Source organism: Pavona decussata, unplaced genomic scaffold (assembly GCF_977016875.1).
Source record: "Pavona decussata unplaced genomic scaffold, jaPavDecu1.1 SCAFFOLD_214, whole genome shotgun sequence".
NCBI lineage: Eukaryota > Metazoa > Cnidaria > Anthozoa > Scleractinia > Agariciidae > Pavona > Pavona decussata.
The window spans coordinates 1439744-1467372 of record NW_028145619.1 but is presented as its reverse complement, the minus strand read 5'-3'; the positions used below and the strand labels follow the sequence as shown (position 1 = coordinate 1467372).

Here is a 27629-nt window from a genome sequence, read left to right as displayed (position 1 = left end):
TAAGTACTGCATGTATTACAGGTTAATTTTTCCATATTAGCAACTTTGTAATAACTCATAGTCTTTATTCTCTATCTCAGCTTAAAAGGTTTCTTTGTCTAACCCTTCGCTCCTAAAATCTCCGCCGAAACTTTTGAGCCGCTTTAGATGAAATTTTACTAAGATGATCGTCACTCAACAGTTCTTTGTTGTACTCATGTTGGTTCTTTCGTTATTATGCAGATATTCTTTTCTCTTCGCATTTGAAAACTTGCACGGGGTCAGGGAAAAAAGCACAAACAGTTTTGGTACCTGCTTTTTATTACGTAATTATCGTAAGCCGCCAAACACTTTTATGCCGGGTGTCCCTTGCAAGGTTCATTGAGCACTGTTTCATTAAAGCTGGTGGCAAGTCCAACCCAAAAGAAAAAACAACAGAACATTGTTTTTGATTTATAGTTTCAGAGCACCAATGTTTTTGCTTAATGAAACAATTTTGATGAACCTCGAAGAATTGCTTCCACCTGCGCAGTGATTGTGTTTAAGCTACACCGCTTCAAACGACGCGTTTCAGATTCGCAAGACGGGTTTTGGACAGAACATTGCTTCAAATTCTTGACACCGAATATTTAACCACCTAAACTGTGTTTCTGCTCTTGAACGTCTGAAAATCTAAACATGGGAATTTCTCAAGAAGTCAGAGAGAACGGCTGAACAGTGATACCGGATGATATGGGCCACGCCAGGCGCTAAATAATGGTTACTGATAACAAGAATGCCCGTTGATACAGGGTTTATTCACACGACGGGATTGTGTCCCAGTGATACGACAGCGGAAACAGATATTATTGACGAATACATAGTGGTTTTGAAAACTCAGCAAACGTCGCTGTTGGAAATATTTCACCGTGGTTTCGTCGACTGTTACGAATTCGGAAACATGGCGTGTCCCCAACAATCGCCAAAACACAAAAAGAAAAAGGAAGCGAACAGTGATTCGGAGAACAACGACGAGGAGGAGGAGGAAATACCGACGACGTACGAACTGTGGCAAGAGTTCTTGCACAATCTCACGCTTCATGGATTCCGCTTCATATTCGAATCAGGACCCAAAATTCGCCGTGTCATCTGGCTCGTTATTCTCATACTTGCTGTTTTCATGTTACTGTTGCAGAGCAAGAAAAGTATACAAAAGTATTTTGATCGCCCCATCACCACCACCGTACAGGTGGAATTTTTGGACGAGATTGTATTTCCCGCCGTTTCCATTTGCAATTTCAATTTGTTTCCTTATTATTTGATCAACGGGACAATCGGCGAAAAGGTAAGTGATGAAAATTTGTAGATGTAGCTCGAGTCGTCCGGTTTTTTGGAACGATGGATTGTTCTATAATATTTTCTTCGTGTCCTTGACAAGATCTTCGGCAGCCTTCAATAATCTTCGTAAGATCTTCGGATGATTCCGAATAAACTTGGAACTTTCAAGCCTATATGATATGACCGCGTATAAACATTATTCTAAAATGGCTTCCATTTTAATATTCTTTTGTTTGCATTCAAATTAGCCCTTCTTGCTTCGTTCAAGGTAATATATTCTTTTGATTTTGAAGCTTAAGAACGAGTTTAGAAAGGCTAATTTGAATTAGAACAAAAGGATATTAAAATAGCAGCCATTTTGGAATAAGGTCTATATTTTAGTCTCGTCGTATACAATTCAAGCAGGGTTGTTCCAAGAATGGATATTCCAAAACAAGGCTGGACACCCTATGGTGTTTACACAATGTAATATTCCTTATCGTGATTGCCCCGAGAACAGAAGGCAATTTGTTAGGCAGAGAGCTCCATTCAGGAAGTTTAGCACTGGTCTATACTATTTAGTCCTAAGCACTGATTTGAACGGTTTGCTGTCATTTGTTGTCATGGCTAACTCTCTGAAATAAGTTGAAAATGACCCATTTTCGTCAGCTAGCCCTTGTTGGTTTAGTGGATATGGATAGGAGATATAACATAAATGACCCGGGTTCAAGGCGTACACTATTTTAACTTAAACTTCTCTTACTGTTAAGTTTGAAATAAGATTTCTGTTGTGTAAGAATCACAATTTGTCCAACCTTGTTTTGGAGTATCCATTCTTGTAGCAACCATTCAAGCAGATGTACATTGTAAGTTGCCATACTTGCCACGAGTGAAGTCTTTCTAGGCTTAGGGGGGAAGTTTTGAAATTACAATCTCGCACAGAAGATAATCTTCGATCTCCTTCATACTACATCATCATTTCAAAATATAATCAAAGTTGATCTTTCTTCGGTTTCAAAGCAACAAATATTACCATAGCAACGGTAGCGCAAACCCTCTCATTTTAAACATTGTCGATTATCTCGAAATCTAGTCAGACACTTTATAAAGAATCTTTACGGGAGATAAACTACTCAGTCTATACAACTTGTAGGCTGAATTAGGAAAAATCTGTAAGGGCGTTTTCAAGTAAATAATGAATCAATTTTACCAATATTTCTGGCAAAATAAAACTTGACACTTTGTCTTTTCTGTTGTCTTTAAGGTCTTTCGTCATAGCAAAACATTCTAAATGTATATTGAGCTCCATGGGTGGCTCTGATTTTAAGATATTTATGTCTGAGAACAGTTTTAATAAAGCGCACATCAGTGAAAAAGTTTCTACTTTGCATAAATTGAGAGAACTTTAAAATGACCCTACAGATTTTTCTGTTAATTTGCAAGCGGTTAGAGTAAGAATTCTTTTCGATATTCGCGCTAGTCTTAGGCTCAAAAACCAATGAAGCCAGTGTTAGATAAGGAGGCTGAATCTTGCTCAAGTTTCAGTCGTTACTTTCGCTTTCTTATTTTGTTTGTTCGGGTTTATATCCCTGTTATTCACGTGCTTTGAATATTTATGATTACTTGAAGTCGTGCAAAACTCAGATGAAGACATCGGTCAAGACGGCCTAAGAGGAATGAATTACAAAACGTAAAATCCTGATTTGTAAAAGATTATGGACTTTTTGTAGCCTGTCTGCTACCTCCTACGGATAAAATAATGTGTGTGGAAAGTGAAACATAAAGAAATTTAAATATAGCGAATAGTAGGCATAAATTAAGAACTAAAAACACATGTTATAGGAATATTTTTAAGAAAAATACTTTAAAAGCTGTAACGAGGATAGGCCTTTGAAGTTTTGATGTTTCGAGCGTAGGCCGTATTGTGAATAATCATGATATTTGAAATTATTACCTCAACAGTCTCCAGATCACCGTACTGACTTGTCGGAATCTACTATTTCCCGCCAAAATATTATTCTGCTGGCTTCCTGCCATCGTAACAATAGGTACCATCAGTAAACGGTAAATTAGCTCGAAAGTTGTCTCAGTTACAACTGGAGAACTTTTATCGTCTGAAAAGATTGGGATACAAAAACACTGCAAACATGTATGTAATAAGGTTGCGCTTTCAAACACCTGTCTTAATTAAATTGTAACAGTTGTGGTGTATTGTGATCATGAATGTAAACTGTCGTGTTTTGATTCGCTAAACGTCAATTATGTTGTGTCACAATTTAATTTGTTGCAATCCAAAATATCGTAAATTAGAATACCGTTTGTTGTATTTTGTAATAGCTGGCCTAAAATCGTAATTAGCTGTAATTATTTTCGTTGTACAGTTTTAATAAGGTATCTGTCGCGAATTTTACCAGTTTACAGTTTTAACCCTATTTATCTGGGGCTTTTCCGCAGTCCTGAGTCTGGGGGGAGCGCATTACACACTCGTTTAGAACCTTGGCAGCGTTTAAAAGCTCTGACAAATGTAACTTGAAGGGTGCAGCGCGGCTGTTTCTTTTGAGGTTAACACAATGCGGTGACAATGGTGTCACACGACAGTTGTGCTGCACAGCCGACTACCCCAACAAGTTCGACTCCTGTTAGTAGAACCCGGATTTCTTTTATCCGAGTATACATGTGTCGCTAACTGAAAAAATACATCATTCTCATCTATTTACCAGGCTTAAAATATTACATCACGTTTATTCCATTGCGCATAAGCCATACATCGGCATTTAAATCCTAGCAGTATGCAGGGTGTTTGTCACATAAACCTGCTATTAGACCCTTCTCCAAAATGGCGGCAACATATTTGAATGAGTTAAAATTGAACTGAATGAAAAACTAATACCAGCACTGGAAAGAGCACCTTTACCTTAGTAACCTTGTAACGTTTCAGCGTATTAGGTGTTATATCAGCTTACAAAATGTAAGATGAAATTTGACAAATTTACAGACGTTTGTATGACTGGGGGTATACGTCATACCCCCAGTCATACAAACATCTGTAAATTTTTCATTTTTCAACTTACATTTTCTCAGCTGATATTACACCTGATATGCTGAAACTTTGCAGGGTTACTAAAGTAAAAGTGCTCTTTCTAGTGCTGGTATACATTTTTAATTTTAACTTATTTGAATTTTCGGCCGCCATTTTCGAGAAGGGTCTATTGACCTAGCTCTCACGAGTCTCCTATAGCAAAGTGCATAGATTCGACTCCTGTTGGGAGAACCAGTATTTCTTTTTTTCCGAGTTTGCCGGTGTCACTGTTTCATCTCTTTACGAAGCTTAAAATGTACCACCACACTTGTTCAATTGTACATTTTGATTTGTCAACCACTTGTTATTTTGTAATTAATGCTATAAATTTTTGATTTAATTTAATGACAATTTAATTTAAAGTGTTTTAAGAATATATGTACTTTAAATATTTGGATCATGTTCCGTTTTGCTCTTGCGACGTGGCGCCAAGAAACGTGGATCATCTAACGCTTGATGTCCCTTTCAGTAGGACAGAAGCTTTTAAGAATTCCTTTTTTGTTCGGATTTGCCGCCAATCTTCAGTAATATTAGCGAGTCGAACACCTTGTCAGTCTTTCGTAAGAACTTGATTGCCTTCTTTTAGGATAAAATGGCAATTATTTTACCATAATTTAATTTCTTTTTGTGTTCGTATAACTTGTTATTAGAGACTATCTATGATGTATAAGGCGGTGTATTCAAAGGAATCCTGTATTCTGTTTAAACTGACCCCAAATTCATAAGATTGTCTCGTGCAATGCGATGTAATTTGGATTTACAATAAAGTTAAATTTTAACAAATAATAAAAAAGAATATTAAATCTTTAATTTCCCTGTGATATTGCAAAGCTAACAAATTTAATTTACTATGGTGCTCTTACTCAGAGTAATCCTTGTAAAGAATGAATCTCGTAGCCCTACGTTGGATTTGTTTTCAAGCCCGTTATGTTTCTTTTGCTAAAAAAAAGATCATTCCACGCTAGCATATTCTAGGTGCGACCGAACCCAAGTCATGTAAAGTAAGTTTGGCTTTACCTCTTGAAATAGCTACTTCACACAGATCGTATCCTTTTTCTTTCTTGCCAAAGTCCGCCATCTTGGATTAAAATTGTAGCGGTAATTGCTTGCCAAAGATGGGGAGAAGTGAACCCTTTGATAGTACAGATGCTTGTTTAAGTAGAGGGAAAGAACTTTTTTGTTCAAACTAACGTTTATATTTTGCTGATTGCAGGTCATGTCAATTTTAGCCCCGCAAAAATACATCGACAACAAGGAAGAGGTGTTGTTCGCACGTTCCCCGATCCCGAACTTTCTGAACTATCTTCGTCGTCGTCGCCGGAAAGAATCGAAGAAACCCGACGACGATGATGACGTCGATGTGCTTGGTGACGATGAGTCATTCGAAATTGACGAGTCTTTTGATTTTGCGCAGTTCGTAAGAACTCACGGGCATCGTATTGATCACATGATAAAGAAATGTCGGTGGAAATCACAGCCCTGTGGACCTGAGAATTTCACCGCGGTTATAACTGAGTTTGGTCTTTGTTATACGTTTAATTCAGGTAAGTTTGGCTTTGAATGGACGTTTTAGGACAGAATCACAGCCAGTAGTAAAGAAAATAGTATAGGCAACTGAGAGCTGTTTAAAAAGATGTCAAAATCGAAATGTCAATTGCTTTTTTTATGGTGGAAATGCACTTATCCACCAAGCTAGCACGCGAAAATAACGGGAAACATAATTATTCTCGAGATATTTCAACCTCGTTCCCAGGATACACAAACGCTGAAGGGACTTATCTGGCATCCTAATCATATACATCAGCAAAAAAATTACAATCAGACGTTCTTAGCGAATTCCAACGTAGCATAGTCCGATAGTGCGATATTACCACGTTACGTGACTGTACACGCATTGTGTTCGATGAATGAGAGAGCAGTCATCTCGCACTGATGAAAATAGAATACGCACATCCGTGAAGACGATACAAATAAAATCCATGGCGTGGACCTAAGAAATATTTTGTAACTTGAAAGCGTTTGTAGTTCGCATGAACCCTAAATGGAGTTCTGACAGGAGCAAATTAAGTTCTGAAAGTTAATGGGTCAGTTATTAAAAGACAATTTAGACGGTGTTTAACAAAACCACGTTCAAAGCCATTTGAAATCTTGCCAACAATCATATCTAAACATTGTCTACTGCCGACGGTAAAAAGAAGACCTAACTATTTATCTATTTAAAACAAATCATTCATAAACAGATTTGGTGGCCCACTGATTGTCTTAAGCCGGGGCCTAAGTTAGACTCTGTTTAAATAACTGGCTCCATAATTTCGACGCCATAACGATAAAATCTAATGTCTTCCACGTGGAGGGCGACCAGCTAACGCAGGAATAGTCAACAGCGACGACTATTAGAAAACAAAATTAGAAAGCTCCTGGGTTTTACCACGGAAAGGCAAAAATACATTAATCCCAACCCACAAACCGGTAGATATGGAAAATGATATCCTTGGTGGAATAATTGTAAATTGTTACATTATTTATGACAGGTTTGAAAAGTCATCCTCTTTTGAAAGTGCAGCGTGCAGGCGTGGATTACGGTCTGCGGTTGTCTCTCAGCGTTCAGCAAGATCAGTATTACGGATCACTGAGAGACTCATCAGGGTTCAAGGTCATGGTGCATGATCAGGAGGAACCACCGCTGATCAATGAACTTGGGTTTGCAATTCAGCCGGGGACGCATACATTTTGCGGGCTCAGAAAGGAAGTGGTATGTAACAATAGGTCGTTGTCACGCGGGGCCATGTTGAGTCTCAGAGGAATAAAAAGCGTTGTTTTCGCACGGCAAGCCTCGCCTAGACGCGAATTCAGTCCGAGGCTTGCCTTGCAAAAACAAAGCTTTTTTATTCTTCCGAGACTCAACATGGCCGCCGAGTGACAAAGGTCTTTACGAGTATGCACACGCGCATGGTTCTGAAACAGAGGTTTCAAGGCATAATTTTCATATGAAAAGCTTTGCACCAAGCCTCGCTTTCATAATGAGCTTCACAGCAACTCGGAAATGGCCTTTATTGACATTCCCATATATTTTGCCAAATGCCATAAAAGTTGCGGAAGTAAAGACCTTCGTTATTTTAGGATTGTGTGTGTGTGGAGGGGGTGATTTCGGGTACTCGTGAAAATCTAGGAAATATACCGACTATTTTAACTAAAAGGTATTTATGGGATATTTGTTAAGAGATAAGTGGTGTTTTTACCAGAAAGGAGAGAATAAAATCCAACTCTGTCTTAAACAAGGCTTCTGTAGAACATGTAATGTTTTAACCAGGAAGTAGAGGGTCAAATTGTTGGAGATTGTTACCATCTGAGGATGACTACTCAGCTACTTGGTAGACTTAATCAAGAACACTGATCAAATTTCATCCAAACTTTCGTATACTTGTGGTACTGAATCGGTCTTTATGGTAGCTGCAGTTTATCTCCGGGATTTTTCTACTCGTCGTGGCCAACACCTGTGAGCCCCCCTAGTATATGACTGGAGCTTTCAAGCCACGCATCCCCCCCCCCCCCCCCAAACAACCACATCCCCGATCCGCCATTTTACTAACTCACTTTTAAGCACTACCCCAGTATAGTCTATTCATTTAATATCATTTTATCATATTTTTTGTTCCAGATGCATAATCTACCCCGTCCATTTAAGACAGCGTGTGAGGACAGGCACTTAGCTGGCTTCAAAAAGTACACAAAGTCCGCCTGCCTTCTGAAATGTCGAGCTGATTACGTCATTAGCATGTGCAAATGCCGATCTTATGATTTGGAAGGTAAATCGCTAGCGAGAGATAAAAGTCATGTCATCACTAAACCTTTAGTTACAAATAATCTTTGCATGTTGTCTCAGGAAAGAACGTTGATTTATGGTTAAAATAGTTCTCAACTTTTATCTATTTATTTGTTTATATTTATATACATTATTTATACAGAAATTTTTCGTGAAAACGTTTCACGAACTTGAAAGCTGAGTATCGCAAAAAACGCATCAAAGCGTAAGAAGCTTGTATTTTGGGTTTTTTATCCTCGAGTTAGTAAGTTCCGGGAGACTTTGCCGATTTTCGATCACGGCATTTTTTTGTTGTTGTTTTTGTTTCATTTATAAAAGTCGGGTGAATTTTCAAAATCAAGCCGGTGCACCTTTTAAGTTGGGGCTCTACCTGAATTTGAGTGAAATTTGAAGAGGTTTTAAGAATGGATAGAAGAAAGAAAATGATTTTTGGAACACTAACAGACAGTTGATAAGCACGTAAGAGCACCCCAGGTTGCTAGCGGACTAACTTGGTATCCGTCTATTAATTATTAACTACAAATTCTAATTTTAAAACTTCACTAAATCTTCAACATTTCTTATTTCTTTTAATTTTACCAATCCTTCAAGAAAAATTATTTCCTTCCAAATATACCTAAAAATCACCCAAAAATTCATAAAACACCCCAATGATTTGTGTTATGAATGGAGGGTTTTTGTATTGCTTGAAATGCAAACAAGATATTTCCATTTGACCGATTTTAAGCGGCGTGAAAACGCTTTCAGGTGAACCCCCACCTTAAGCAAACTGTTAATTACTCCTGGTTTAACGCAGTGTTAAATTCAGTCATTGTGTTTAAACAACCAACAGCTGATAAAAACCTAGCGTTTTGATTAGCCTGGCAGCCATGAATATCAGCCATTATATCATGCCGGAGAAATAGTGTTCATCAACTCATCGAGTCGTTCTTCAGGGGTTCTTGCAAAACGAAATCAGCAAGATCTAGATGATAATAATGACCCCGAAAACAATCTTGCAAACTTATAATGAAAGCTAATGTAAATATAGAGCGGTTTTCAATTGAGTGTCAAAAGTAATTTCGCGTTTGCTTTGGTTTTCATTACTGCGCTCTGTGATTGGTTAACAAAACTCGCGCCACTTTCTCAACCAATGGGAATCCAAACCAAAACCAATCGTGTTTTCGTCACACGCGTTTTCCCGCGCTTGACGCCAGTTACATGTATTTGCTTCGAATTCTGATTGGCTGGTTGTGTTGTTAATACCTGTTGCGATTGGCGATTTGGTTTTACGATATTCATCTGGAAACCGCTCTAAACAAAGAAAAAACAATACAAAGATATTTGGGTGCTTGTCCATTATAAAACATACAAGAGCAAACAATGCGCATAGCTTATAAAGGCGGCTAATTAGGCAGGTGATGACGAATATTCGTTAGCTGACAATTACATCAAGAAAGTCCCTTTTTTTATTTAGCTCATGTTATATTGGTCATTATTAACATTCTATTTCTTTTCTCACAGGCGAAGCACCACCTTGTCTTCCTCAACAGGTCAAAAACTGTGTTTGGCCCGCCATGGGTAAGTTCATCTCTAATAAAGCCTATTCCAACTGCGTGACCACTCTCGTAAGCAACCATTTAAGGACGGTGCCTACTATTGCTACTGCGCATACGTTCTGCGCATCTCGAGATACTCGGGTTTCTTATGGATGGTACCTACTAATACAGGGATATTTTTGCGCGGTTTAAAACTATACAGAGAAAGCAGAACTTAGCAAATGCTTTTGGTATTTCATAAGAAAATTGGGGGTAGCCATGCAGTTTTCAGAGATAATTAAGCTTCAATTTAGGAAAAAATCCCATACATTGCTTTATATTATGGCGGTTTTTAGAAATATTATTGCTTAGTTATCTCTGAAAAATGCATGGTTACCCCCAATTTTCTTTTTGGATTCCAATAGCCCTTGCTAAGATCTGCTTTTCCCGCATAGGCATAAACCGGACAAAAATACTTCGATATTAGTAGGCACCGTCCTTAAGCAAAATCCCGTTTTCCAGACGTTGCCACATTTTGTTACTGTGCATATCTTCAGTGCATCTCGGGAGGGTAATATAAGAGAAACTAGGGCTGGGACGATACCTCCTAATACAAAGATATTTTGCGCAGTGTTTTATCGGGATTTAAAACCACGAAGCGCGGCCGAGTGGTTTGAGATCCCGATAAAACAAACTTATAAGGAGGGGGTTTTATCGGGTTTTAAAACCACTACACGTGATGTTTTATCGACCATTTGATAGGTCAATGAGCTTGTGAATTATTAATGAGTTTTTCAATAAGCGTGAAAGCAAGAGCTACTGGAATCAAAAAAGATGCAATGCATTGCTAAGTATCTTAAAGTTTTGCCTAATTATCTCGAAAGAATGCGTAGTTACCCCCGATGTTTGTTTTGGATTGGAATAGCTTTTGTTAAGATCTACTTTTCCTACATAGTGATGATCCTCGTGAAGAAAGCTTTGTCAAGCTGGCATCATCCTTATTCAGTTCTCAGTAAAACTCTGTATTTGTTGAAGTCCCTTGTAAGCGACCAAATCTCCTAAGGGAACTTTTACTGATCCCCGGGTAATACCTTACGAGAAAGTCGATTGTGTCACTTTGTTAATGCAGAAGATTCGCATGACAATGAATTGCTTAAAATCAAAACAAATTAATTCAATTAATTTATTAATCATCAAGTGATTAATTTATTAACCAGTGGATACCATATTTTTTACTGGAATATCATATAAATCTAAAAGATTCGCATGACAATGAAGCGTGCAAAACGTTAACCAATGAATCAATTTATTGATCAATCAATTGATCAATTTATTGATTAATCAATTGATTAATTAATTAATTAATTAATTAATTAATTTTATGTCATATCGCAATATATTAAGCAATATCATATATGCAACAGTACAATCAGTTTGTAAAAATCTTAATTCTTCACCACCGTAAACCGGAGTGTTTGAGACAGGTTAACTTCCAATTATAGCATTGTGAAAATCTGTTAATTATTTATGTTGCTTGTTAGCTTTTGTAAAACCAGCCATTGAATCTAAACATATTTACACGACTGTTAAGTCAAGAGGGCAATTATCATAGGGAACGTACGGGCAGCTGTTTACAATGTTCTCACCCCCTCTGTAAATAAAGTTGTTGATTATCATTATCAAGGCCTGGTGAACCAGAATTTTTGCATGGCATATGACATCTTTAATTGAAATTTGGCCTAATTTTTGTTCTTTAAATTCTTTCTTTGAGCATAACGCCTGAGGTAAACCTTCGTCTTGCATCACTATTGAAATCAAATGTGCGCGAGAAATTCAAGCCAGAAATCTAGCTACATGTAGTTTCATCGAAAATATTCAAGTTTCAAGTTTATTCAAAAATTCAAAATTTAAGAAAAAAAGAGAAACTGGCCCTCAGGTAGCGAGAGCTAATATATGCGGGCCAGACTTACAACTGTTTAAGGATAAAATTAACATTATTACAGTTATTACAATCAAAGACAGAACAAATAGAATTTAGGGGAGGTAGAGAAATCACGAGTAACACACACAAAAAAAAGAAAAGAAAAAAGTCGAAAAATTGACGAAAAACAAGTTAACAAGTTTCAACTAATTGGCGAGACCTGTTTTCTGTACTATGATAGGCGTTTCAATAAAGTCATTTTCATTTACCAAAATATTGATGAGAAGCCGGCGAATTTCTCCTTTGAATGTAAGAGCCGGATTTTTAATTGAACTACTTATTATTTTATTTACTTTTTTCTCTACCTTCAGAGATCTTTCGTAACGAAAGCAACAACTGTGAGTGCCCAGTACCTTGTGAGATAACAAAATACCAGGTTCAGCTAAGCTATGCCCAGACCCCTGCCAAACATTTCTCAGAAGTACTGGCGCGGAGAAAACACGTCAGAAAAGATGTCATGCGGCATTATCTTAGGTAAGAATCATATTGAACTCAGAGTCCGCTGAATTCCTGTTATCTATACTGAAAATTTAATTGTAATTACTGACTCCTGAAACTATTAACAATGGAGTCAGCCGCAACGAACATGGACCAACAAGGACAGTATTCTTAGGTCTGGATCGTAATTTAGTCCATTACCTGTTTCCTTGTCGGTTGCTCTCTCCGTCCAAAGATTTCAGTGCAAGCTCTATTTCGCTTGTCTTCCTAGAATTATAAATTGCTTGCTTACATTGCAAACACTCAGGTGCAATGCAAGATAAATACTGACGGCCCTGAACAAATGAGGGGTGAGGTAAAGAAGGTACGATAGGGAATCATCAACAGTCAGCAATAACACATATTGCCCTGACAAGTCAATGTCTTCCTCGCTTTTTACTTAATTAGGGAAGTTTCTAACCTAGAGATTATGATGATAACCGTAAGCTGAAAAATTTAAATGTCTTGTAACAGGGACAACTTTCTTGAGCTGGATGTCTATTTTGAGGAAATGCAAGTAACGTTAATAACCCAGCGGCAGTCCTACGATCAAGAAAGCTTGTTTGGTGAGTTGCATTAAGCCATGTTTGTTTTAAGACATCATGTTGTTAAGACATCAATGCGGCGAACTATCCAGGCACTAAATGCGTAAGAACAGCATTAAGGTTAAGAAGGATCGAATATGAAAAATGCACGGTCGTGTGCTCACGTTCGCCACAAAACCTTGAAATTGGTCATTTTACGGTGTTATTTTGGAGAGGACGGCCCAGAAATGTACCAAAATGCATAACGCACGTGCAGGTCGATTGTATTTGTTCAAATGTTAAACGAATTGTTTTGTGACGTTTGCGACGTTGCTTAAGTTCTCTATTATTTACTTATGTTTCCCTCTTCAGGTGATATTGGTGGTCAAGTAGGATTGTTTCTAGGCGCCAGTATTCTCACAGTGCTGGAGTTTTGTGATCTGCTGGCCAGAATTATCGTCAACAAGATAAAACAAAGGAAACGACGGCGCGCTCGAACAGTGTAATCATAGGCGACTTCCCGAAAGGTTCCGAGGAGCGACCCAATTGTTATCAACCAATGACAATACGCTGACGATAACTCCAAAAGCTGTCGCGACGGTATTCCGTTGTAACAATACGTCATGATGCTTAACAGTCTCTCTGGTGGAGCTGCGCACGCGGGTGTCGTCGATGGATAGGAAAACCGAACAGGAGAGTGAAACCAGGACACTATTCCCCCAACTGCGCATGCTAGACAGAATCTGTGCCACCGACAACAGAGCCTGTTTTGCCAAAGTAAGGCCGAACAATGCAATAGGATTGCGATTGTTAACAGCCCACCAATTACAATTGCATCAATTAAACATGGAAATAGGCCGCGATTGGAAAGGGACCCAAAAACTCCAACTGTTTTCAGTGAAACCCTTTTCTTTGGACATCCAGCCATTGTTGCCCACTTTCTCAAACAACTTGTGGTGTTACCTTCAAGATAGCAAAAATTTACTGCAGAAGGTCAGACCTTTTTGTTAATGAGAAATATTGATGAATTCAAGTAATTTCTTTAGACCAAGGACCTACGATCCAAGACGGCAAATGAAAAGGCCGGAAGCAAGGAGTTTTCATTTCCTTAGCCCATACCTCCCGCCCAACCTAATCCTTTCACCCTATCGCTCATACAGCACTGTGTGCACACCCGATCTTCCATCACAGGACTCCTTAATGATGGTGTCTCGTAATATAGATGTAATTTTGCACCGTTTATGACTATGCGGGATAAGTAGATCTTAGTAAGGGCTGTTGGAATCACAAAAGCAAGATTGAGGAGTAACCCTACATTTTCCAGAGATAATCAAGCAATAATAATTCTAAAAAACTTTAAAATACAGACTATTGTATGGTATTTTCCTTCCAAATTGAAGCTTAACTGCCTGTAAAAAAGTTAGCCCAATTCGATTTTTAGATTCCAACAACCCTTGCTAAGATCTGTTTTTCCTGCATTATCAAAAACGACGCAAAAATACTTCTGTATTAGGAGACACTGTCTTCTTGGACTATCTTGAGATGCGCAGAGCGCATGCGTAGAAACAATAGGAGGCACCGTCCTAAATAGATTTGTTTTTCGAATGGCGAAAGGATATTATTATGATCTTCACTACCAAATTAGTTCCGGATAGGATCAAAGAAATGATCGAGCCCGCCATAGAAAACTAAAATTTCAGCCAAGATTACTCATTGCCAGACTCGCGTGAGGCGTTCTTCGAGAAACGGAGCTAAAAGGGTTACAAGGGGACAGCTGTACCTAAAGGTCGGGACATCGAACTGGGACATGAAGTGGGCACATGCACCTTCGTGTCCATTGCCTTGGAGGCATGTTGTAGGGACAGATGAATAAGGAGTTTTTATTATTTTTTATCGGTTCACTTCTATTTTGTAGCGTGTGCAGCTTACAACAGCAATGTGACTCTGAAAATTTGAGCCACTTTGTCTCCGCTTCATGAAGCATGAATTTAAACCGCTGAATTCTATGCAACATAAAAACGGAGATGTCACACGAGGATACAGCTGCGACACGTCCCCTAGTGTGAACTGACCTTAAATTGCATAAAATTGCATACACTATCCATTTGTTAAACAGACATCGCACCCTCTTGCTCATTTAAAGGCTCCTGTTAACCCTTCCTGAACTCAAATCATCAACCCAGTAGAACAGTCCCTAAAAGAACTAAAGGGATAGGCCGGCTTGGGTTTTACAAATCTTTTAAAGCTGGAAATAAATAAGCACACACATTCAGGTATTTTCACTACTAAGTATAATCACGCAATGAATTTTGTTTAACCAGAGCAGTTTTCAGTTAAGCGTTGTAAAACAAAACCAGGGTAATTACTCTGATACAAAATATTAACAGCAGACTGATCCCAACGGCGGAGGTGACGAGGATCGTTACAAAGAAGATCTTCTTTGTAACGATCCTTTTATGTTTCTCACTTTTCTTTTTCGTTCAGCCCCCGAGGAAGGTTTGTATTGCAAACCGAAATATCGGGCAAAAATTTGTTTTTTTTACAAAAACAAATATATTTCAGTTATTCTAGCTTTTGTTGTTTGTTCTATCAAGCTCGTCACCTCCGCCGTTGGGATCAGTCTGCCGTTAATATTTTGTATTTGAGATAATTTGCTGATCCAGGTCTACAAGTGATCCGGCACCACTCATTGGTTTGTCGCTGTGGAATTGCAGATTTTATTGTAATTACTCTGGCCAATCACAACAAACGTATAAAGTGCAACGAACCAATCAGAACTCCAAGCAAATACAAGTAACCAGCGCCAAACGCGGGAAAACGCGAACGGCCAAATCAAGATTGTTTTTGGTTTTGGATTCCCATTGGTTGAAGAAGTGGCCCGAATTTTGCTAACCAATCACAGAGCGTAGTAACACAAAACCAAAGCAAACACGGAATTGTTTTTCACGCTCCATTGAAAGCAACTTTAAGGCCCCAGAAACAAACACTGGTATTCGTCTGTAAACTCAAGATTGTCTAATAATTTAAAGCACGTTTGCTAAAATGGCCGTCACCAACTTTTTGAACCACTGCTAGTTAAATTTCAATCGTTATAGATTACCAGGCTGACCGTTTTGCAGCCCAATCGTTATTCTGTTTTTGTGAAAAACTACTTTTAAACCGCAGCGAATCATCTTTAAAAATAAAGACTTCAAACTATCTCCTGGATTTTATTTACTATTTATTTGTTAATCACTTTTAAACAGATTCTGCCCCTCGCTCCTGCTCCTCTCAAGAGCATTATAGCTGGGTTTTTTTTTTTTTTTTTTGGGGGGGGGGGGGGGGGGGTGGCGTTCGCAACTGCCGCTTTCTTGTTATTTCTCAAGTTTCCTGGTTAAAATTCCCTAAAAAATAATAAAAATCACTCACGAAAAGAGAAAATTCTGACAGTTATGAAAGTTACGACGGTAAATAATTTCGTTTTCCATCAAAAGGGTCCCGAAAAGTGTTTCTCAGAACACCCGAAATTGTCCTGAATTGTCTCCCGTTCTTTGGGGGGGGGGGGGGGGGGACTTTTCGTGTTACCGGCTACGATAATGCGACTAGAGTTGGAAGATTATTTTAGAACACGGCTTTATTATTACAAGTTTTAATTTTTCTGGCTGAAAACTGTAACTGTAGTTGTAAAATAAATTTACATGTAAATGCTGTTCTTAAAAACAGATTTCAACGCAGATACTACTTAGCTAACTCGCTCAGATCACAACGTGAAGGTAAGATAAACTTTATTTTGCAAGGGTGGCCCATTCAGCAACGAGGCTGAAAACCAGAGGGACCCTGGACTAAAAATATAATAATTAAAAATACAAGACATCGTAATAATTTAAAATACAGAATAGAATTTAAAAATACAAGATATAAATTTAAAGATACAAGCAATAATTTAAAACTGTACACTTAAAATATAAAATTTAAACTCGGCAATTTGCGAACCGCCGAGGAAACTTAAAAGTTGTCTTTATTTGGTCCATAATCTCAACAACAACAACAACAAAAACATTAACTTTATATTTACAAACTGAAAAAAGGCCTTTGTAGCCCGCAGTTAGCAGAGCTATTCTAGGCGGGCTACTTAAACTGACAATATATAGTTAATAACCTCGCACACACACGCACCCACACACACAATTAAATAAATAAATGAGCGAATAAATAAGAATAAATAATAGATAATAGTAGTGATAATTAAAGGTTATAACTAAGCCAGGCATACATAAATTGCGTTAGCCTAAGGGGGAAAATAACAGGTCAAAGAGAAAGCTAGTCAGTTAAAATACAAATATAAGCTAGAAAGGTCAATGTAGCGCAAGTCAACATATTCATCTCCTCAGTTTCAAGTATTTTCAAAAGCAGCTGAGTCAGCTTGCGTTTAAAAGGTGCTTTCCTTAGCTTGCGAAGTTCATGGAGGATACCATTCCATATTTTCGCACCAACTCTGGAAAAAGAAAGTAACTGATGATTTGTTCTCGCCTGTTTTATATAGAAGCTTCCAGCTACTGAGAAACGAGTAGAGTAGGAATGAATCCGTTCAGAGCGAGTAAAGAGTTCAGAAATATTGGGAGGAGCACAATGATTTTCGATGTCATGTAACAGAGAAGCAACCAATTTGAAGTAAAGCATTTTTATCGGTAGAATTCCCGAACAGGCAAAAAGAGGAGCACTGTGAGATGTATAATCGGAAAAATACATTAGACGAAAAACCCGCTTTTGTAAAATGACTATTTTGTTTAGATGAACTTTCGCAGCTTGTTCCCAAGCAACGAGACCGTAGGAAATATACGGTTCGATGAGCGAGCGGTAAATGTTTAGAAGAGTAGTACGCGGTACCAAGTGTCTAAGCCTTGCAATAATACCGATACCTTTACTTATTTTCGTGGAAATGTAGTTAATATGGTGCTTCCAGGAGAGATTATCGTCAATGAGAACACCTAGGTATTTCAAGTTTTTTAAGTACGGCTATCACTTCTTTTGCCTTGTCGGTCGTCATTCTTCAAAAGTTCAACTGAAAATAACTGATTTGCAAGAGTTACTTTCGTAAATTTACTGGAGTCAACAAAATTTTTAAGTTCATCTATACGAAGTTCTTGCGTGCATGCTCGTTTTGGATAATTTTTTCCCTGATAATAGTAACGCAATACAACCATTTACCAGAAAAAAGGCATTTCCGAAAGCGCATTTGGGGACCTTTCTAGCACCCGAAAATCATCGGGGAAAAATGACGCGACTTTTCTTGGGTCCGAAATATTCGCACGCTTTGAGAAACACCAGAAATCGTGATCGGGGGGTTTAACGGGGAGCTTTTCGGGGCCGAAAAGTTTTCGGGACTTTTGAGAAACGCACGCCAGAAGTCTAGTCTACAGCTATATCAAGTCACTGATCCGATATCGACGATATCATGGCCACTTTTAAGGAAAGTAATGTTACCGTACGTTCAACTGAAAAGAGGTTTTACCGATAAAATAGAAACCTCGTAATTTAAGATTTAGCTAGAGTTTTCCGATCGATAAAAAAAGTAAAACCTTTCCTGCCAAAACTATACTGGAGGGGGCTGGAGGGCGCTCGCCAACTACACGATGTTGGCCGACAAGTACTGAAATATTCATACTGAAACAATGGAGTCGGAGTTCCCAAATATGCCAAAAGGATTTGTCACTTTGCTCGCTGTATAAGACTCCAAGTCCAAGTAAAATTAGTTTTCATTCATCATTTTTTGCGCCGTTTGTTGACTCGTTTCATTCTCCGCGCGGGCCACACGATAGGACGCTGTAAGAGAGGGGCTGCGCTACAGGACGCGTGTCGCCGGTTCTTCGTAAGGATTCAACTCCACACAAGGATCTTTAGGCTCAAATCTGATTGACTGTAATATCAACTCGAACGTACCTACACTGTACACAAGGTAAAACTACTACAACACTCAGCAATCACATGGTTAGCAGGTCCATGATGCAATGCGTTTAAGTCCCACGTGAACGGTGTCACGCCGTAACGCTATCTGAATCTGTAACAGACGCCTGACAGATTTTATTACCGTAATTATTAAAAAAAAAAAAAAAAAAAGGGCTGAATTTGGGTACGGTAAAGATATACAGCATATCGTGGAGGTTTGAGTTGCGACAAACACATTCACGGTAACAAAACAAGGAAAAGATCCAATCCCTGTAATCCTAGAGTCCGGTCCTTTCATTTCCGTGACAGTGATCGAGGACAGACTGGGAATGACACTGTTTTCAATGAGGAAGTGTACTTTGTGTCGGTTACATGTGCAGTGATGTTGGAAACTTGTTTGTTCTAATCGAGGACACGACAGGGATTTCTCAAGCTGAGGTAAGAAAAGCTTTTTTAGTGCCATTATAGCAACAAATGATTTCTTTGGGTGATTGCATTGTTCGACAGAGACGAGCAAAGTGAAGTTTTAACTGTCTCGCCATATTTAAGCTCAAGCTTAATAAGGCTTAAGCGATTCCGTGGAATGTTTGCCGCCTTATTTTTCCCAGTGATACTTTTTATAGCGATTACTGCCAACGAAATTTGAATCAAACTTCTGCTATAGACCTCTACCACAGCCCATTTACTTTAGGCTTATTCACGTCAAACGCCTTCGAGTTTAGTTCGAACGAAATCCACTCGTGAATATTGAATTGCAGGTGTCTTATTTTAAAACCGGATATTTTTTCTGGGAAATAGACCACTGGTAAGCCATTTAATGGGCCGTTTTCAATGGCTTACTCCATGCTAATAATGGTTATATTAAACTCAAAACTCTACAGAATTCAAAATTGCCTTTTCGCAAGGAATTCACCACCGGTGGGGTACAGCCTAGCTAGGTAGGCCATGGCCTATAACATCGCTTACGCTGAGGGTTTATTTGGTCGCCTTTAAGCTTATGAGATCTATAATGGATGAACTAGTTTTAATCGAAGTTTTTATGCACAAATTTGGTAAAGTGTAGGATCGAAAGTTGTTGTTTTTCAAACGGGCAAATTGTTGTTTACATAAGGTATAAAATTGCAAATGTTATATCTTAACTAATTTATTCAAAGTTGCCTGCAGTGAGGCTGGTTCAGACACCATACTTCACATGAGCCGAATCAAATTCAATGAATAAAGTGCATGTGAATTGCAATGTCTGAATTAATTCAGAATGGCCGATCTATTCGGATTTTTCTGTCTGGCTCAACCGGGACGCCGTACTTTTATACATGAAGCCAAAATTATCAAGTTGATAAATTATTAAAAATCCACAGTTTCCTTTAGCCATAGTATGCTTCAGTGAATTAATTTCGACTGAACTGAGTTCAGTGTCTGAATCAATTCAGCTGGGATTAATTAATTTGGGTTGGTCCAAATTTGAATTTGATCCGTTTCACATAAAGTACAGCGTCTAGACCAGGTCTGAGTTGTTGGAATGGTCATAAGTGACAGCAACGAAATTGCAATGGATGAGATGTTTTACTCTCAGAACTTTTGTTTTGGCATCAATTGTGTTCAATAAAATTAGTTCTTTGTTACCGCATGCTGCCAATGAGTTCTCATGATTTTAATAATGCCACAGATAAAATTTATATCAAAACGTTTATGATCTTAACAATGAAACATGCTCAGGTAGTTCTTTCAATTGTGCAATTCCTATAGGGAGAAATGAGTAAGTGATTAGCAGCAAATTATGAGTGAATTAAATAGCTGATGGTGTAATACAGATCATTTGTTTTTTATCACATGGCTTACAGGTTGCAAGCCTTATATTTAAGTGCCGTCAATAAAACCCAGAACATGGACATTCCAGAACATGAAATAGAAAAAAAAATAGATTGACCCTTTAACCCCTAATATCGAGGAACAATTTCTCCTATCTTGTTCCCATGCTTTCCTTCTAAAAGTACTGGGGAGAAGTTATTAAAATATCAAGAAAATTCAGTATGAGTTATCATATCCTTAATTCTCATGACTTCTGGGGTTGAATAAGAATTGATATTACAAGGAGAAATTTGATGCTGATCACTGTTAGGGCTTATGGCTTTGGATGGTGTGTTGTTTCCTTCTACTCGTACTAGTGAGAAGTTTTTAAAATATCAAGAACATCACCTTGGGTTTGTATTGCGTGAGCTCAATGGTGATTTCCTCCTGAATTCGTTTTGTCTACACCAGACCATAGACTGATGTGTTTTAATTAGCAGGCAATGCTTCGCTCAGACACTACTAAATTAGCCCTTCTGAGTTAAGAATATTCTCTGTTATGTTGAGTAATACATGTATGGTCAGGCAAAGTTGCATCCTTGTCGGACCTCAACATTATAATAATATGATCCTAGTCAAATTCTGGCCAAACAGGCAATACGCAAACTTTACAGTGGTATTTATTAATACATCACAGTTCACACTAGACTGTTTTAATCCATTGTTTCTCATGTCCTGGTTTAAATGGCCAACAGCTTTCGACCCCTAATACTCACGCACACTTCTAGCCAATATCGTAGGCTCTCATAGTTTGCATTCAGGTGCAGAAGCAGTATTAGACTATCCAAGCATTTACGAAAAAATGTAATGTAGTTTTATTATATAGTAATCCCGGCGTAGTCAATCGAGCGAAACCGAACCAAAAACCAATCGAACCCAATTGTTTGATTGGAGCTCGATTGGTTCCGCAATAGAACATAATCGAACTGGAACTTTTTGTGGGTTCGATTAAGTTCGATTACCGAACCCAATCGAACTCAATTGAGTGATTGGGTTCGATTGGGCTCGGTAGAAAAACAAAATGGTATACAAAATTGATAAGCATTAACTCTTAGTAGAATTGGAAGAAATGCACTGTTTAACTGAGTTTTAACTAGAGGAGCAAGTTTGAGAGATATTAACACATTTCAATGAACTAAAATCTTTATTGTTTAGCTGATTCGAAATTGATTCATTCGCAATATAAATATAACACGAACGGCTCAGTACAACATGTAACCTGTCTTTTTTTGCCGGACCCCTATCTCCTCTTTTCTGCTTTGCAACAAATTTATCCTCGACACGGATGGCAAAAGAGCACTCGTGGTAGCCCTTTACCACCGCTTCCAGAATAGTAAGTTTCACCTCTGCCCTGTCCGACATCTTGCCTGTTGTACTTGTGTTTGAAATAGAAACCAATAAATAACTTATTTGACCGCAACTCTTTGTTTCAGACCAGATGAAACTGGTTCCTGTTTCTGATTGTTGAGGTGTTCGGTTATGTTCGATTGAGTTCAATTACATGTATGTTCAATTGCGTTCGATTGGCAAAATTTTTTTGTGAGTTCGATTAAGTTTGATTACCGAACCCAATCAAACCTAATCGAGCAATTGGGTTGGATTACCAAACGTTCGATTGACTACGCCGGGTTGTATAGACAGGAGTGTTAAAACGAATATTGCATGGTGGCTTGAAGATGTGAATATTATTTTCTTGTATTAAAATGTATTAATATTTTACTCACTCATGCTGTTTTTATCACTCGAAAATAAAATTCACACCTTCATGCCGCCTTTTAATATCTTCTATATATATATGCAGGTGTTATTCATAATTTCACTGACAATTATTAATACATATCACTCACCGAATCAGCCATAGCCTCATGAAATGCTAAGAAAAACTGCTACCGTTAACATTCCAACATAAACCATCCACAAGAAACTACAGCCAAATTGAGTTTAATTTTTGAATTATGTTTTATTGATCACATGGAAAGCTGGTAGCAAAAGTTGTTATCACTCACTGGGAACTGTTGGCCGGATGATTATAAGGACCTTTTTAGACAGAGATTTTTCTTTATTTCTTCATTTTTGATTTAAAATTATTCTTGTTAAGGATCAATGGTGCCTACTTTTGTTACTGTGCATATGTTCTGTGCATCTTGAGATATTATGGTTATATTTTTCTCATAAATTTATTTCATTGTACAGTTGAAACTCTCGCCTTGCGGACCTTGCAATTACGGACACCCTGATAATACAGACAGTAGCTAAATACCTGGCAAAAATAAATTACAGATGTTTGACTGAAAAAAAATTCCCACTATAATTTACGGACTCTTGCTATTAAGGACACTATATAAGCAGCGGTCCTGAGGGTATCCGCAATTTTTCAGTATTGTATTCTTAACAGCCATGCAGTTGCTGAAGAAAATGGGTAAATATGCAATATTACTGTAAATCTTTTTGTTGAGGCATGGTGGTGTAATGCCTTAGTAGTGCATCAGAATTTCAGTCAGAAGATCAGAGCTTTGAAGGGTTGAGACTTAACCCTTTAACCCCTGATATGATCAAAGAACAAATTCTCCTACTCATCCCTATACTTTTCTTATAAATGTACTGGGGAGATGTTATTAAAATATCCAGAAAATTCACCATGAGTGATCATATCCTTAATTCTCATGACCTCAGGGGCTCTACTGATAAGCATTGGTATTACATAGAGAAATTTGCTGCTGATCACTGTTAGGGCTTATGGCTTAGGATGGTGTGTTGTTTCCTTCAACAAGAAATTTTGCTCCACGTTGTCTCTCTTTACCCTGGTGTATAAATGAGTACCAGTAACATTATACTGGGGGTTACCCTGCAATGGACTAGCATCCTATCCGTGGGGGGGGGGGGGGGGAAGAGCAGGGGTGCTTATTGAAGGGGGATGCTTATATGGTTTTCCACAAATCCTTTCTACAAAGTCATTTATTTTTGCAATATTTCTTTCTGGCTAATTCTGTTCTGTACAACAATATATGATAACCTGTTTTATTATTGATCTACAAAGTTTTTTTATTGGCAGAGCAGAAAAATGAAAGAGTTGGTCGCACTCCATTGAATTTGTTATGCTATGACCTTGTACCTTCTAAGCCCCAGAATGCATCAGATTCTAATTTCTTGTATTATTAATATTTCAATACAAGTATTTAGGAAACATTCACAGTAACTAAAAATTAATTAAAAATTAAAGTGATTTGATGTTTTGATGTAATAGCTAACATCATTATCAAGAACTAAAGTCAACTGAAGTTGTGAAATTCCTTCACAACTTCAATAATCAGCTGTTAGCTATTGCATCAAAATTTCAAATTGCTTTAATTTTTTGTATGTTTGATGCAAGTATTACAACAAATATTCAGGACATGAAAATCAAGGAAATGGTCATTAAAAGACTAAGATACATAATTGGCTTTGAAAACTACCCAGTGACTTCTGTATTATTTTTCTCTAGTTTAATAGCCTCCTCCCTCTATCAAACCCACCCCCTTTTCAAGGATCAAACTGTCAATAATATCTCCCCCTTTAGAAAGACCCCCCCTCCTCCCCACCACCCTCAGGGTCTAATACGAAAGACTAAGATGACACTCGAGACAAATTAAGGGGGTCTGTGTACTACCGACCTATAATGCATTTTAGATTGCTTTCACTGTTTTAGCTCAGATTCAATTCGCCAGAGGTTTTGTGGCCTTGACAATCCCTTTTTGAAGGAAACTTGCATTGCCCCAATGTTTTAACAATTGCTTTATGCTCCATTTGCAATACAAACCTATGATTATGAACAAGATTTCCGTTTCTATCAGAAAACGAAGATAATTATTTACTATTAATGGCATAAATGCCTTGATCACCAATAAATTACTGGTGTTCTGAAACGAAAAGTTTAAAAACGCACTTTGGTTTTCCTAAAATGAATCAATAAAATATTGTAATCAGACACCTGCTCTAATAGAAAATAGAATGAATATCATTCTGCATAGCCTCTTACGCAGTCGTTTTTAGGGGACTCGTGTTACCTCCTGTGGGGAGGAGGTAATACGAGTCCCCTAAAAAACGACAGCGTGGGAGGCTACTTTCTGCCAAAATACTGAAGAGAGTCAGTAGCGTTGTTCAAAACAGGATGGCGTACACCCCAACAGATCTTTGTTCAAAAAAGGCTTGAGCAGAAAAAAAGGCCTAAAACTACTTCACTATGAGTACTTTGGCTTGATTTGACAGTCGAAATGCATTTTTTGTGTGGCCCATGGGATGACTTGAATTCACAGTACCAATCGTGGACTTAGCGTGAGGAAGCAAAGTCAAAAATAAAAATTGTCAGAAGTGTTTTCATCCTTGTGTCACCTGAACAAAGCTGTTACATATCAATATCTAGTACACACTGGGCTAAAGGAAAAGTACAGGACGATGTTTATTTTCATGGGAAAGTGTTGAATTAGGGATAGGGATGTAATTTGTTTATAATGTGTTTTTTTTTTTAACTTTTATTTGTTGCATAATAAGAGAAGAAAATCTTCATGTCAAGATTGTGTGGTCAATGCTCAAAACCTCTAGACTCCCGTCAGAGACTAGGGTTTTGTACACTGCCAGATGAGGAAACAAAACCTATTTGTGGTTATTTCTACCAATGAGTGCGAAAATTGCGTACTGTGCAATTCTTAGAATTTCTTTTGTGATTGAGTATGTTTATGTTTTGTTATTTTTTTATGATATAGGTTTTATGCATATTTTCATTTTTATATTCAAGGATAGGTTTCCTTACTTACCGGTAGTGGAAAACCGCTATATTATGTTGACACGGAAATAAAGTTATTATTATTATTATTATTATTATTATTATTATTATTATTATTATTATTATTATTATTATTATTGTTTGTTTTCTGTGCTTTTAACCACAGCTGATCTTTCAGAATAATAGAACAATATCCTTTCTCCTACAAGGGTTCTCTTTTCATTACATACCCTAGTTTTACACATAAAAGAAAAGTTTGTTCTCTGTCATAGTTCCTCAGAAGCTTATTGCATTTTTATCATATCAAGCAATAATTGCTATAGTTTTTTTTTTAATTTTACAGGGATAAAATAGTTTCAAAAAGAGCCATCTTATGCTTCATCAAAAATGGCAACCGAAAAAAGGAACGCTAAACAGAAGTCTTACGCGTACGAATGCAAACGCTGTGATAAGAACTTTCAAACACCAAGTCATCTAAAGGCACATGAACGAGTCCATACTGGAGAGAAGCCCTTTGAATGTAAACAGTGTGGCAAGTGTTTCAGCACTGCAGCGCATTTACGGAGACATGACAGACTTCATACGGGAGAAAAACCTTATGAATGCAAAAAGTGTGGCAAGTGTTTTAACACAATAGGAAATCAAAGGAAACACCAACGAGTGCACACTGGAGAGAGGCCTTATGCGTGCAAACAGTGCGACAAGTGTTACACTCAAGTTGGGCACCTGAGGAGGCATGAGAGAAACCACGCTGGAATAAGGCCTTACGAATGCAAACATTGTGGCAAGTGTTTTGGCCAAGGAAGAGATCTAATGATACACGAGAGACTCCATACTGGAGAAAAGCCATATGAATGCAAACAATGTGGCAAGTGTTTCAACACAGGAGGAAATCTTGTTAAACATCTAAAAGTCCACGCTGGGGATAAAGCCTTTGAATGCAAACAGTGTGGTAAAAGTTATTACACAGCGGCAAATCTAAGGAGACACATAAAACGTCATACTGGAGAGAAGCCTTATGAATGCAAAGACTGTGGCAAGTGTTTTAGTGAGCCAACAAACTTGAAAGCTCACCAAAGAGTCCATACTGGAGAGAAGCCTCATGAATGCAAACAGTGTGGCAAGTGTTTTAGTGAAGCAGGGCAGCTGACAACTCATAAACGAGTGCACACGGGAGAGAAACCATACCAGTGCAAACGGTGCGGTAGGTGCTTTAGCCAAGCAGCAACACTAAGGAGACATAATAGAATCCATACTGGAGAGAAGCCCTATAGATGCAAACATTGTGGCAAATATTTCTCTACAACATGGAATGTAAAGGATCACGAAAGAGTTCACACCGGAGAGAAACCTTTTGAATGTAATCAGTGCAACAGGTGGTTTAGCACGGCAGGTACTCTAAATAGACATAAAAAGGTTCACACTAGAGAGAAAAGTAGCAAAAGAAAGAGATCTATAGGTACCTCCACGAAGCAAGATAGTCAAACGGAATCTACTGTAGGTGCCATCGATTTATCGATCTTCTCTTAACGTTCCATAAAAATACAGATTTCCAGCAAGCGAACGGGCTTCAAAACCGAACTCTACAACCACACTTCGTACAAAAATAGAAAATTCTCCTTCGACAAAAATACCGCATGTTCAATGTTCACGTGATCACGTGTGTCAACCGCGTGATCTGTCCACGTGCTATAAGAAAATGTTCAAAATATGTAACGCTAAGCTAAATGTCACACAACGAACAAAAATAATCCGCGACAGTAGGAAAACTTTCAAATTTCCGTGAAATTATTACACGTTAAGGACGCTGCACTCCTTTTGGTCCTGCGCAATTGTTCTGCGCATCTCGGGACGATCGGAGAAATGCTGATTTCTTTAGGGCGGCGCCAACTAATCAGGGTTCAAAGGTAAAAGAAGATCTTAGCAAGGGTTATTAAAATTGTAGAACAAAATTGTGCGGGCGAAGCAACTATTTCAGAGACAATACACTATTTTACACAGTTCTGGGTTTAGTGAGCTGGCCTTTGAGTTGAAGCGAGGCTGAAATTAGCCTTGTTTCGGTGATTTTCGCGCGTAGATACTCTCTAGTTTGCATAAGAACATGCTTTTCATATGAAAGGCAGCGAGAGTCACCTTCAGCCTCGCTCCCAATTGAAGGCCAGGTCACTTAGCACGCTATTGTAAAGTGAACTATGTGATGCTTTTTTGTGTCTGTGTGTGTGTAAATATTTACTCAACTTCAGTTATCCCGTGCCTTTATCATACGCAGATCTCAGCTTTCTCCCCAGATTTCCAAAGACCTTTTCAGAAGATCATGTTTTACTTGTTTTTATTATTATTATTATTCATTTATTTTTAAGGGGGGGGGGGGGGGGGGGCAGATATGATGGGGGGAAACCCCAACTTGTGAACTAGCAGTGA

The 27629-nt window shown here is 38.1% G+C and overlaps 3 protein-coding genes across 3 annotated transcripts in view; 2 read left to right on the top strand and 1 right to left on the bottom strand.

The window, feature by feature from the left end:
* LOC146460159 (glutamate receptor ionotropic, NMDA 1-like) overlaps positions 1 to 3391 on the bottom strand; it is a 40570-nt gene extending 37179 nt beyond the window's left edge. The window contains exon 1 of the mRNA XM_085088374.1: positions 3230 to 3391. The gene's annotated coding sequence lies outside the window, so the exon portion shown is untranslated. The remainder of the gene's footprint in view (positions 1 to 3229) is intronic.
* On the top strand, positions 393 to 14091 carry LOC146460158 (acid-sensing ion channel 2-like). Its single transcript, XM_085088387.1, has 8 exons — positions 393 to 1303; positions 5568 to 5898; positions 6886 to 7106; positions 8013 to 8160; positions 9681 to 9737; positions 11987 to 12149; positions 12627 to 12718; positions 13049 to 14091. Exons 1-8 carry the CDS (start codon positions 755 to 757, stop codon positions 13180 to 13182), a joined length of 1695 nt encoding a protein of 564 aa, XP_084944513.1. The 5' UTR covers positions 393 to 754; the 3' UTR covers positions 13183 to 14091.
* A 4853-nt stretch (positions 14092 to 18944) lies between these two features.
* On the top strand, positions 18945 to 26842 carry LOC146460157 (uncharacterized). The gene is made up of 2 exons (XM_085088291.1): positions 18945 to 19039; positions 25552 to 26842. The coding sequence occupies exon 2, from the start codon at positions 25596 to 25598 to the stop codon at positions 26736 to 26738; it is 1143 nt and encodes a 380-aa protein (XP_084944417.1). The 5' UTR covers positions 18945 to 19039; positions 25552 to 25595; the 3' UTR covers positions 26739 to 26842.
* The last annotated feature ends 787 nt before the right edge of the window (positions 26843 to 27629 follow it).

What these genes read in the sequence shown, in the direction of transcription:
- LOC146460158 (XM_085088387.1), top strand. Translation starts at nt 755, where the DNA reads ATGCCCGTTGATACAGGGTTTATTCACACGACGGGATTGTGTCCCAGT. An exon ending in ACGGGACAATCGGCGAAAAG is followed by an intron (nt 1,304 to 5,567) that starts GTAAGTGATGAA and finishes TGCTGATTGCAG; the next exon opens with GTCATGTCAATTTTAGCCCC. An exon ending in GTCATGCGGCATTATCTTAG is followed by an intron (nt 12,150 to 12,626) that starts GTAAGAATCATA and finishes GTCTTGTAACAG; the next exon opens with GGACAACTTTCTTGAGCTGG.
- LOC146460157 (XM_085088291.1), top strand. Translation starts at nt 25,596, where the DNA reads ATGGCAACCGAAAAAAGGAACGCTAAACAGAAGTCTTACGCGTACGAA.